At 34.5% G+C, this 13,099-nt stretch overlaps 1 protein-coding gene across 5 annotated transcripts in view; it reads left to right on the top strand.

Annotated features, from left to right (window-relative positions):
• The window catches only part of NOL4 (nucleolar protein 4), a 431,144-nt gene that overhangs the window by 120,898 nt on the left and 297,147 nt on the right, over positions 1–13,099 (top strand). For all 5 annotated transcript variants that reach the window (XM_043558563.1, XM_043558562.1, XM_043558566.1 and 2 more), the window contains 3 exons: positions 1,215–1,326; positions 2,241–2,353; positions 8,326–8,458. In XM_043558563.1, the coding sequence (XP_043414498.1) occupies positions 1,215–1,326; positions 2,241–2,353; positions 8,326–8,458 (358 nt within the window). The remainder of the gene's footprint in view (positions 1–1,214; positions 1,327–2,240; positions 2,354–8,325; positions 8,459–13,099) is intronic.

Here is a 13,099-nt window from a genome sequence, read left to right as displayed (position 1 = left end):
CAAACTGATTTTATTATTAAATGCAAGGCAAAGTTTGCTTTATAATTTTGGATTTTAGTGCGTGGGATTTCTTCAATGTTGTGCTCTTTCTACAGCATGAATAAGTAAAATTTGACCCCATCATCATTAACAGAACTGGTGTAGAATTGTACTCAATTATACACAAGGTGCATATTTCCTTTCTACAAGCTCCAAGTGTGGTAGTGTTCATAACAGCTGTACATACACCTGAGAAATTTTCTTTGGCATTTATGTCTCACTTACAACTCACCTTGTTTATTCTTCTTCTTTCTGGTGTATTTCATGTACCAGTGTTAGTGCTGTGGTGGAAGATTGATGCCCTGCATCAGACTTCTTAGTAGCATTGTCCGAGTCAGTGTCTGCTTTTATTTAGAGATATTTAACAATCTGTCAGCTTCACTTAAGTCATTGGCTTTGATGAGAGAAATACCTTGGATTTTGAAAAATTAGTATTTTAAAAATGACTGATAGGAGTATTGATTTCTAATGGGATCTAGATCATGATTCTGATAATAGAAGCTCTATAGAGTGTACCGGAGAAGCTTGTTCTGATAATCAGCCTGAGCTTTTGTGGACATAAATTTTGAAACACTGACGTAAAATAACAAATGAAATAAGTGGCCAAAATGCATTTCCAGGTGTGTCATTTTCTGTGGAAGGGATGATTCACTGTAGCAAATATATACATGAGTTCTCTTAGAATTTTCTGTTATTTTGACTTAAAATGTTTTAAAAAGCCATACTGAAGAAATGCTCACTAATGCAAAATCCAAAGTTTAGTGTTTCTAGTTGGGGCTAAATTTTTAAAAATATATGTAAATTGGATAAAACTTTGATGGTGCTAGCAGTAAGTTTAAAAAACAATGTTGGCAATTTTTCATAGGAAAATTCACTAGAATATCTGCACACTGTGATTACGTTTCCTAAAAGAAATGCAGAAACCTAAACAGATATCCATCCAGATGTGGGTGATGTTTTGTTCTCCACATCACATTATTAGCTATTACTAAGAGACACGCAATCAAGTTGGATAGATATTTCTTGAAATGATGCATGGTACGCAGTGCATGCTTTCATTGTGCTTCCTGCCATTATGGAATAATGCGTCTTACTGGGAAATACAGTGATCATTTCTGTTGACTCATGTGCAGTCAGCTTATATAATAACACCTCTATTTTGTGAATCATTTCAGATTTCAGAGAGCTATGCCTTCTTACCAAGAGAAGCGGTGACACGGTTTCTAATGAGCTGCTCAGAGTGCCAGAAAAGAATGCATTTAAACCCAGATGGAACAGATCACAAAGGTAGCTGTGGTGTCAAATAGTGAGACTTAAAGTCATTTTACTCATAATGGCAGTTTATATCCGACATCTTTATACACATGTGGTAGACTGAAATAGTTCAACAAGTCCGATCGTCTCGTTGATTCAATCCAGAGGCAGTCAATTTTGAATATCCACTTACAGAGTAATTCTGTGCCCATTCTCAGAAGAAAGGTGGTTTTTGACTGTGGCAAATAACTTTTTTCCCTATAATAATATTTTAATTTTCACATATCATGTGTATTTCATGGGATGTTAAACATAGTTAGCAAGGAACCTGATGATGTTCCATCAATCTCCTTTTAAATCTACCAGTTCCTTATTTCTAGAAGTGAAGAGTATAGTATGGAGCTCCTCTGCTGAAAATTTTTACATGAAAGTTATAATTTGACTTTAGTTCTCGTTGAAAATTACTTATATGGTTTTCCTAATCGGTGAGTTTCTCTGAGAGTTTAAAATAATCTCAAAGAGACATTTAGATTAGTTCATTCCCGTGTGTTGGGGGATGAATAGACATAGAAGAAAAAGATAAAAGGAAAAAATGTGCAAATTTCCTTTTTTACTCAAGTAGCACATAGGAACTGTAGGTGTGCAGCAAAGGAGAAAAATACAAAACTACCAATGATTGTGTTTAATCACTGTATTGGGTTCACCCTTTGCTGCCAGGGTATCAAAAAGCTTTCCCGTAGTTAGAAATAACTAGTTTATCCATAGCGTTAGTTTGTCCCATGTACCTTTGTATGGTTACTTTTTCCTACCATCCATCCGTAATGCTACCAACCTCCTAAAGACTTGGTATCTAGAACCAGATTTCAATTTTAACAACGTGGATCGCTCTGAAATTACAGGTAGAATGCAGTATCACTTTCACACCCATTAAAAATGTTTTATTGCAGATAATGGAAAACCTCCGACTTTGGTGACCAGCATGATTGACTACAACATGCCAATTACCATGGCCTACATGAAACACATGAAGTTGCAGCTGCTGAACTCACAGCAAGATGAGGTAAAATGGAAATACCGACTTCCAAGTCGGAATGAAGTTTGATAACCATGACTATCGTATTAAGCGTGATGGCATTTTGAAGATGGTAATTTACTCTTTAATGAAAGGAATGTTACTGGCATTGCACGGATGGAAAAAACAGGCAGAAACTTCTAGTCCCCGACAGAGAGTCCCTGTCTCAACACATCTACCTTAGTGCTGGGTGGGAATGTGTTCCTTCCCAAGAAAGCTTCTTTTTCCTTAATGGACCACCATCAAACTAGCCTTGGTAAAGTGCTAGAAAGTTCAGGGGAAAGTATCCCAAATGAGTGAGTATCCAAGGAAAGTGTCCAGTAGTATTCAGGCTATTTTTCCTGGAAATCACAAAAGTCAATTTAATGGGCATTTCAAGTATAATCATTTCTCCACCATCTAAATCTTTTGTATGTTTTAAAGGTTTTTTTTTCCATTGTTCTCTATACCAGTGTGTATTTTCTAGAGATAATTTGTTGTGATTCTTCCTAATTAGGGGTATTTCGATGTTTCAAATTATCCTGTTTAATTTGTAGAGTAGAATCGAGATGTGCGCTTGCTGGCATGTATTAGACACAAATGCACACTTGTTGAATATTCTTCAGGATACTAATTAAGTGTTCAGTTTGGTGGAAGTATCTCAAAGATAGGGGCCAAGTTATATATATTCCACCACCAAAACTTGTAGCAATAGGGGCTTAGGAAATCCTTGTTAACTAGTCAGTTAACAAGCCATTAATCAATACGCACATTCAGATGATCAGTATTAGGAGTGGTTTCTCAGGCTAATACATACAATCCTTCTTGAAATTTCTCAATAACAGGAAATGTGGTTAAATATTTATTTTTCAAATACAGCGTTATTTGACGAAGTGTTATAAAATTCACTTTGTTGAGCTTACTTTATTTAATGAAACTCATATTTTTTGTTTTCCTCTTTATTTGAGCAGGTTTAATCTTAAAACTATATTATAAAATTGTTTTATCTCAAAAAACCATTGAGAGTACACTTTGTGAGAAGATCTGTATTTGTACAGTGGCAGACGTGGATTTCATATTATCAGATGGCTACATATAAATGATTAAGTAAATAGTAATAAAATCTTTGGGTTAAAGATATAAAAGACAACTAAAAAATACTAATGTCTATCCATCCGGGAGAATGGAAAGTTATTCTCCTGATTTATTATATAATTGGAAAAAAAAATTAAACCTCATAAACTAGTTGGAGCTGTCAAATTATTTGTAGGAAGCTCATTTAGATGTTGGTACATTTATTTCTAGGCTAAAAAGTAAGAAAATCAACTCTGTGCCAACAGTACAGCCCACATATGCCGAATCCTTCTGGCTTCTAAAACATCATAAGTATTTCACACAAAGAGAGTAGATCCTTTCAATTTATAACTGGATTAGGAAAATAGCTCTCATCCTTACATCTTGAAAATACCAATTGGATGCACACTGCCTTCAAAATATTCATATAAATGGCTAGATTATTTGCAAAATTTTAGAAGTTGTGATTATTGAAAGATAAGAAGGTGATTAAGTAAATTACATTAAAACAGAATTCAAGTGAGATATTTCTTTGTGCTCAATTATATTTAAATTTTAATGCATTATTTCAATTAGTTCAACCAATATTTACTGAGTACCTTCTATGTAACTGGTACTCTTGTAGATAATGGAGATAAACTTAATAAATGGGCAAAAACATTGCCTTTATTAAACTTATCTTCTAGTTGCAGGGGAGAAAATAAAGGACATAAATAATAAAAGTATGTATAGAAGAAGATGCTAAGTGCTATTAAGAGAAATAAAGATGGCCAGGAATGAGAATCAAAATACTTTAATAATGTAAGATCAGTTGACCTTCTTACAGACTGTTGATGGAGTTTGAACCAGAATAATCTTACAGGGGGAGAGTTTGGCAATAATTATTAAAAATTTTTCAATGTTACCCATATGCTTGACTGGAAATTTATACTAAGGAATGTGATGTATGGAACAACTCAAGTATTAGGATGTTTGTTGCATTGCTAATAGTGAATGATTGGAAATATTTTCAAGATCCAACAATGAGGAATTGTTAGATTTTCACTGCCCCATATGGTAGCCATTAGCCACATGTTGATATTTAAATTTAATCGGATATTAATTAAAATTACCTAAAATTAAATTTTTAGTTCTTCAGTTGCACTGGCCATGTTTCAAGTGCTCAATAGCCAAGTAAAGCTGGTAGTCACCTTACCGCATAGGGAATCTTATAGAGTAATTCCATCAGCACAGAATGTTTTTCTGAACATTACTGGCTAAATAACCAACATCAGGGGCACCCACGGAGCTCATTGCACTGCATGTTGCAGAACCCCAACCCAAGATTCTGATTCTAGACATAATGTGTGACACGTGGTGATCTGAATTTTTAACAATATCTACACTCATGCACACGAAGGTCTGAGGTGGTGCATTCCATAGAAAGGCTAATAGTATGGGCTTTGAGTTGGCTTGAGCATAAGGTAAGTGAAAAACAACAAAGATTAGATTGTGGGAGCGGGTTTCAAGCAGTCTTATGGAAAACCCTTAATGTTTGAGCAACTTACACATTACTTGGTAGATTTGGATTGACGAATATAGCTGCAAATTTATGAGCAGAGAAGTGGCACTTTCTGAAGTGGAAAGGTTAATTTAGCAGTGGATGATGAACAGGACTGGTGGGGAAGAAATTGGAGGTGGATAGAAACCTAGGAGACTATAATTAATCATTCAGGAAATGGGAAAATGAGATCAGGACAAATAGCAATGGAAATCAGGAGTCGCAGGGTAGAGACCTCTAGAGGTAAAATCTGGAACTTGAAAACTAAAATAAAATATGGAATGGATCAGAGGATCTAAATTCCATGCAATTGTCTTAAAAGGAAAAAGACTGGGAATAAAATTATTTGTTACAGTAAAATATTTATTCTAATTTTTAAAAATTAAGCCTTAGGGAAGCAAATTCTATGGTAGTTGGCCATGGTTTTCATTATCCTAAAATTTTAATAACATAAGGAATAAAGTCAGATTGAAGACTCTCTTTCTGATTGTCATATAGAATAAAATACCCATAGGGGAAGAATTCAGATGAATGGCCTACAGATGATCATGAATAAAATAAAATACTTAATATCATATCAGTCAAGTTTTCCAGTTCTTCATTCTTAGAAATATTTGGTAATTTCTTCCTAGACTTAGCATTCCTGACAATTAGCGTTGTCTCTATGTTGATAATAAAAAACCGCAACATTAGGTTTTAGGCATTTTTCCACCTCTTATCAAAGATAGTAATTTAATCAGTCAATAGTTTGAATAGAACTTACAGAACGAATACATGCACTTAGTTTTGTTAAAGCTCTTTATAAATGTAAGCAATTGGATAGTTTATATTCTAATAAGGAGTAGAATTGTGAAAAATAAAATGTATATCAGAGGAAATCATAAAGAAAATATTTAAGATAGTCACAATCATTAAGACACCTATGATTAATAGAATGGTGATTTCTTTTAAAATTAAAATAGCAGGTACAGTTGGTTGTATAACCATTTAATTTGTTGTCCACATTTCTTAAAATATATACTTATAACACTGTTACTTATTGATGATAAAATGTGTATTGATTATTCATAATGTGCTGTAGCAGTTTATATAATCATTCCATGGATCAGATATTATCTCTTTGTATCTAGCTTTCCTTTAAACTCACACATACATTCTGACATATACATAGATTTACACACACACGTGTGAATACACACACACACATATATTTAAGATGGCATATATTAGAGATGAAATTTTACTGGACTATGTATATTTAGCTATTTTTAGTATATATAATAAGTGCTGATTCTACAGACTATGTTTATATAAAATACACAGCTAGTTTATAAACACATATTTAAATTTACTTTATATTTTATATGTATATTTTTCACTATTTAATATATTTAAATGTATTTACTATTATATTTAATCTTTACTATTATGTTTAAATTTATTTTTGTATGTGTTCATAAAACATAAGTCCTATTATATACTGCAGAGTTTCTTATGTATTCTACATAAAAATATTAAAACAGTTTTGTACTTATTTATCTGACCTTGTCCTAAGTACTTTAAATATTAGTATATTTGCTTAACCTTTATATAGCCCTATGAGATTGATACTATTATTCCCATTTTATAGATGAAGAAATTGAGGCACAGAAAGGTTAGGTTACTTATTTAAGGTAACACATCTAAGTGGCAGAGCTGGATCTGAATCAGTCAGTCTGGCTGTAGAGAATGTACTCTAAAATTCCATCATGTCAGACACTATATATAGTGCATATAATAAATATCTGTATCACCTACGTGTGTGCATATATATGTAGGCATATGTATATGGTACACACTGGTAAGATTGATGTGCACATTGAATTCTGTTATTTTTTTCTCTTTTTAACATATATATTTATTTCAGATGCTTTGGATTTTCTTAGAATTTAGAATTTGAGAAAACATAATGTACCAAGAGAGAGGGCATGCCGCTGGGAGAAGTCTATGTGGCTGATTGCCCAGAGGCCTCACAGGGTGGCATTTCCTTGCTGAATTAATGACGAGCGAGTTCTACTCAGTATACCCGGGCATGATCAGACCTTTCGTAAAGGAAGGACACCAAAATCACCCTTGACCTGACCTATGGATCAGAATGCCAATTTGTTAGTCTACTAGAACGTTCCTGTCCCCTAACCATAGCAACTTCTTTGCTGATACCAAGATGTCATTTAGGAAGCCAAGGTAACTCTTACCTGTTCAAAGAAGTTATTTTCTCAAGCGTGAGTGACTTCATATGAATCCCAGTTCTGGTGTTCTTTAACTGCTCTGTGCCTCAATTTCTCAATCTGTAAAAGTGGATGAATCCTGGTACCCAATTCACAGGTTGTGATAAAGAGGAAGTGAGTAAACAAGTATAAAGAACGTTACGTGTCACATAAATAGCACTACTGCTATGGCGATTGCTGATTTTTATATTAATGCTAAACTTTGAGATCAGACATTTACAAATTAAAGTCAAACCTGGTGATTTTGATTAAGTACTTGCAATGTGTTACACAAGCTTCTCAGGCCTTTCTGCCTACATAAGCATACCATTTGGCTGAAAATCGGTTCTCTAAAAGGAATTTGCTTCAGTGAAACGATTTACAGCAAAATATCTTAGACTTGGTTTAACTTAATTTTTGACAGGTTTTGATGAGCTGGGCATTTGGAAAACTGGCCTTTTGGTAATTTAGCCACTCGGCGAACTGGCTTTTGGTAAATGGATCTTTCACACTTCTACCTAGAACTTGTTTTTGTGGTTGCAGTACAGCATATATTCACTTATAAGGAAAGAAGGGAGGGGTTAAAATCTTGCTTTCAGGAAATGTGGATTTTCAATCTAGCCATGTAAGTTTGTCAATTATTAGAATCCATCCTGTTTGCCAAGGAGAATTTTTTGTGTAAGGTTTTCTTATCGCATCCTAAGATTTTTGCTTATAATATTTTATTAGGTCATTTATTTTTGGACTCAAAACATATATTTCTCTATATTTTATGTTTTGTGACTGACTGTCCTAGGGAAGTTTTTACTAATTAAAAAAACCATTTTTTCATTGTTAAGGATAATTCTCCCAAGTACATCCTTCCTAAACATGTTATTTTGCCTTTTAAATCTGCCTGTACTTAGATACATTGTTTGATTTTTCACAAGCCTTGAAATTCCTTAAAGAGAGAAATTATTACATTATTTATTTCAAGTATCTATTAATATGTAACACAATTTACTGAGTTCTGTAAAAGCTAACTTACTGGCTAAACTCTAATTGACCCTGTAGATATAATGGTCACTATTTGAATGTGTTATATTTCATGATGCTTGATGATATTTTAAAACCATTTTCAGGATGAAAGTTCAATAGAAAGCGATGAATTTGATATGAGCGATTCAACACGGATGTCAGCCGTGAACTCTGATCTTAGCTCCAATCTTGAGGAGAGAATGCAGAGTCCTCAGGCTCTTCATGGGCAGCAAGATGGTAAGCCTTTCAAACTGAACAAACAAATCAACAAAACAACAAAAACCCAAGTCAGAGTTTATTTAAACAACAACCACCTCATGCTCTTGTGCTGATTTTTTTTTTTATCTGTTCCTGTGGGGACTTTTCTGTAGACTCAGGTTCCATTATCTACTTCCTTATTTTTGGATTCAAGTACTTTGTTCAAAACTAGGGTGATAGACTGGTTTATAAACATGTTAGTTATAAAAATCCAAGCTTTCCTGTGTTTTGCTCCCTGAACTTAAATGTGTGGTACCAGTGTAATTTGGGTTTCTGCAATGTTTCCTAGCTTTGGATTCTCAGGCCATAATAGTAAAGAGTTTAAAAATGATCAGAAGAGTAATTTGGATGTTTTAATTTTCCTAAAAGACAAAGTTGTAATTAAAAACAATTTATCTAAAAGAATAATTTTACCAGAGTGATTTTGCTGGGGTAAGAAGATTTTTGCTGGGATTTTGAGCTACTTTATAAAGCTGTAAGTGAAAAATCAATCATAATCTCTTATTCCTGGGTCCATTGAAAATTCCAGATTTATCCAGTTGTTGTTGATAGGAAGAAAACTGGATAGGTAGAGAAAGTAGACCAGGCAGTTAATATTTTAGGTCTACTGTTTGCAGAGATATTTAAAAGTTATCTTTATAGATTTCTGTCTTTGTAAATATAAAATTATGTATGGAAGTAAATGTGCCTTACTAAGGTAATCGTGAATGAAAATTACAGGTTGTAAATAGAAGGCAGTTGGCCAATTTCATCCAACATTAGTTTATTATTCCCGTAATTAACAAGTTTACATGAACTTTTTGACTATATAGTTTTGTGCCTACATCTCTAGATAGGGAAATGAAAAGTTGTCCTTGCTTTCTCTGACGCTTGCTATTAAAAACTGGTTGTAAAAGATTGCTGCATTTCTAGCTGCTGATCTGCTTTTGCTGTCAAAGTTTAAGAAATCCCTAGTTTTAGGTAGACCCAAATTTCAAAAAAAAGGTGGCAAACATGTTTCTTGTTCACAATTCAGATGAGCCTAAAGGATTTTGGTGTCCTTGTTGGCATGAATTACAAGGAATGACACGTGCACTGATTGATCAGTGGCTTTAAAATCTTATTTTACCTACTACACAGTGGACTAGCTATTGTGGGAGAAAGGACATTTACTTGGGAAATTTGTTTCTTTTTTAATGCTTATTTATTTTTGAGAGAGAGACAGAGAGAGTGCGAAAGGGGGGAAGCGCAGAGAGAGAGGGAGACAGAATCTGAAGCAGGCTCCAGGCTCTGAGCTGTCAGCATAGAGCCCAATGCGGGGCTCAAACTCACAGACTGTGAGATCATGACCTAAGCCGTAGTCGGAAGCTTAACTGTCTGAGCCACCCAGGTGCCCCAACTTGGGAAATTTCTAAGAATGGAATTTTTCTGGTTCAGATATAGATTATCTTTTCTCTTTTAAAATCTGAGCAGACATCTTCAGATTTTGACTTTTTATTGGAAATTGCATAGCACTGGGATCATAGAATAACTGAACTATATATCAGTGACAAATATATTTATGTATATATCACTCTACTAACATTTGTTCGTGTACTTTGCCTATTTGCACCATCGTCTTTTTTAGTCTATAATTTTGGAGCATGTAAATAACAAGACAATGTGTCTCACGATGCAAATTCATGGTTTTCTTGATTGAACTTGTCAGTTGTGGATATTTTGCTAGGGGATAGCTGATGTGATATAAATCTACATTGATTCTAATACAATTCAGTGGAATAATTTCAAATACTGTTTACTCTTGGGAGAAAACACTTTCTCATCATATATGGATGCATGCCTCAAGGATAAGGACATAGCTAGTCATTCCTTCTCCAACCTATCCCTAAGTCTTCTCTTATACAAATGCCTTTTCCTCTCACTTCTCTTTGAGTTTTCTCTTGCAAGCATTTCTTTTGTTTTCCTGCATCATAGCTTTTCCCCAGGATGAATATATAAGCATGGTGTGATAAATGTCCTCTATACAAAGCTTCCATTGATCCCATGGTGCCCTTCCATTCAGTGCCCCATTTCTCTGTACCATTCCCGCAAGACACTTTCCAGAAAAACTCATCTAAAGAGTCGTCTCAGCATCTCCACTTTCTCTCCTCTACTTCTTTTGCTCATCTCGGTAAGCTTCCATCCTTGCCACTCCCTGTTGGAGTGCTCTAGGGTGCAACCCTGAACTCTCTCCTCCCCTACACTTACTCTCTAAATGATCACATTGACTCGTGTAGCACCCTGATGAATCCCAGATTTGCTTCTCTAAGTGCTGATATCTTTCCTGAGCTCAGGACTATCTCCCCCAAACACCTAAATTTTAATATTCTTCAGAGGACTCACCGCTGTATGAAGTATTATTTTTTGTATTTATTAGCTATTTCTCTTCTAGAATACAAATGCCATATTAATGGATAGATCTTATGCTTTTGATTTTCCTTTCAGTTGCTCTATTTGAGGTAGTTCTTAAATACTCCATTATTTAAAAAAAATGAAAATATAACTTTTTACCATTACCACGAATTTTTGCCTAAGTTTTACATATTTTTTTTCTTTTCTCCTTTCCCCTGATAATAGCACTCCCATATGTAATCCTCATTGACAAACTACTGTATCATTTCATTTTTCTCTGTACTTACAGATAAATACATGCATCAATGAACATACCTAAGCATACAAACACACACACAAAAAAATATGTACATACTGGGAAGGTTTGATCACCATTCTTTTATAAAAATATGTTCATTCTCTCTTTCTTTCCCTCCCTCTCTCTCTGCCACTCCCACTCTCTGTCTCTCAAAATGATTAAAAAAATAGTTCATATTATTTGCACTATACTGTATCTTGTTTTTCTCATCCAATGTTACCTTTTAGAGCTTTCTATATGGTGCATATATATGTAGATGAGGGGAAAAAAACACATGGTCCCTACCTCCATAAAACACACAATCTAAAGGAATAAAAGTCTACGTGACACCACCCACATTTGATTACTGTTCAATTAACCAATGTGGGAAAATGCCAGTCTCTGTAAAAATAAGAATTCAATGTGGTAAAACCTGTAGTTTATGTCTACCTTTCTAAAGTCAGTGGGGACTCTGGGTGCTAGACCTACACTGGATCTGAGGGTATTACTTTCTTGTACCTGGTGTACGTGATATTTGGGAGTAGTCAGAAGGTAGGGACTTATGATACAACAAATCCACTTTTGGGTGGGCAATCCACATGCACCTCCAATATAGTCCCTCCCAAAATTTCTCAACTTGGGCACATCATTTATGGTTGTGGGGGATATCCTGTGCATTGTAAGATGCTTAGCAGTGTCTCTGGCCTCCACTCACCACGTCACTATTAAAACCTGTCTCCCGAGTTGTGACAACCCAAAATGTCTCAGACATTTCAAATGTCCTGTGGGGAGGGGCATAAAGTCCCTAAGTTGAGAACAACTGGTATAGGCAGAAAAGGCAAGTCTGGGTTAGAATCCTGTAAGATGGAGACTGAAGAGACCCAATAAAGAGAAGTTTAGAAGTGGAGGTTGGGGAGGAGTGAAGGAAGCGTGTTCAATCCACTTTTTGAGATAATGGAAATGTTCTGTATTTGTGTGTTTTATACTTGTGGTAGTCACCAGCCATGCTGCAACTATTGAGGACTTAAAATATTGCTGGTGCAACTGAGGGACTAATGGTAATTTAATCTGATTTCATTTTAATTCATGTTAATTTAGATGAAAAGTCACATGTGCCTAGTGGCTACTGTATCAGATGTGTAGGTCTAGAATATTGTTTTGCTCAGACTTGGCAGTTAAATTCCTTTCTTTGTAGCCACGGGTTTGATGTGTCTGAAGTCTTTGTAGAAATTGAGAAAAATCTTATATTTTAACAGTCAGCTGGAACTCTAGTTTAATATTTATAAAATATGAATAACAACATTTTAAATGTTAAGTTAAACGATTCCATTTTCTTTAATACAACATGATTAATTTATTATTGTAAAGAAATTAACATATCATGATTTTAGAAATCCTTACCTATAAATATAACACAGGTAGGTACAACAATGTCTTTATTGGGCACCATATAAAAGGGAGAGTTAAAAATCCCTTTTAAGAGCTTTTTTTTTCCTCACTGTGGTTATGAAGGATTTGCAATATATTCTTTAAGGGAAATAATGTAAATTCATTGGGGGATATATGTATATTATGTGTGTTGGAGAAAGAGAGGAAAAGAAGAGAAATGTCTTGCCACTGGGCTAGATAATTAGGTGAAGGTCAAATAAACACAACTGGAATGAAGAATTTAGAAAAGGAAAGATCGATGTATAATATTCAGCTTTTTTGTTTATTTTAAGCTTCTAGTGCTTCCCTAAGTCAAAAAAAATATAAAGATAAAAAAATGTGCAGAAACTCTGAATCTTAGCATAGTACTTAATCTATTTTACATTTGTTTGTTTCTTTTAAGTTTACTTATTTATTTTGAGACAGAGCACGAGCATGTATGCACAAGCAGGGGAGGGACAGAGGGCGAGGGAGAGAGAGAATCCCAAGCAGGCTCTGTGTTGTCAGCATGAACCCCATGTGGGGCTTGACCTGAGCTGAGCTCA

This window comes from Prionailurus bengalensis, chromosome D3, assembly GCF_016509475.1.
Source record: "Prionailurus bengalensis isolate Pbe53 chromosome D3, Fcat_Pben_1.1_paternal_pri, whole genome shotgun sequence".
NCBI classification, from domain to species: domain Eukaryota; kingdom Metazoa; phylum Chordata; class Mammalia; order Carnivora; family Felidae; genus Prionailurus; species Prionailurus bengalensis.
The sequence above is the reverse complement of the archived record's forward strand: the minus strand, read 5'-3'. Positions and strand labels throughout refer to the sequence as shown.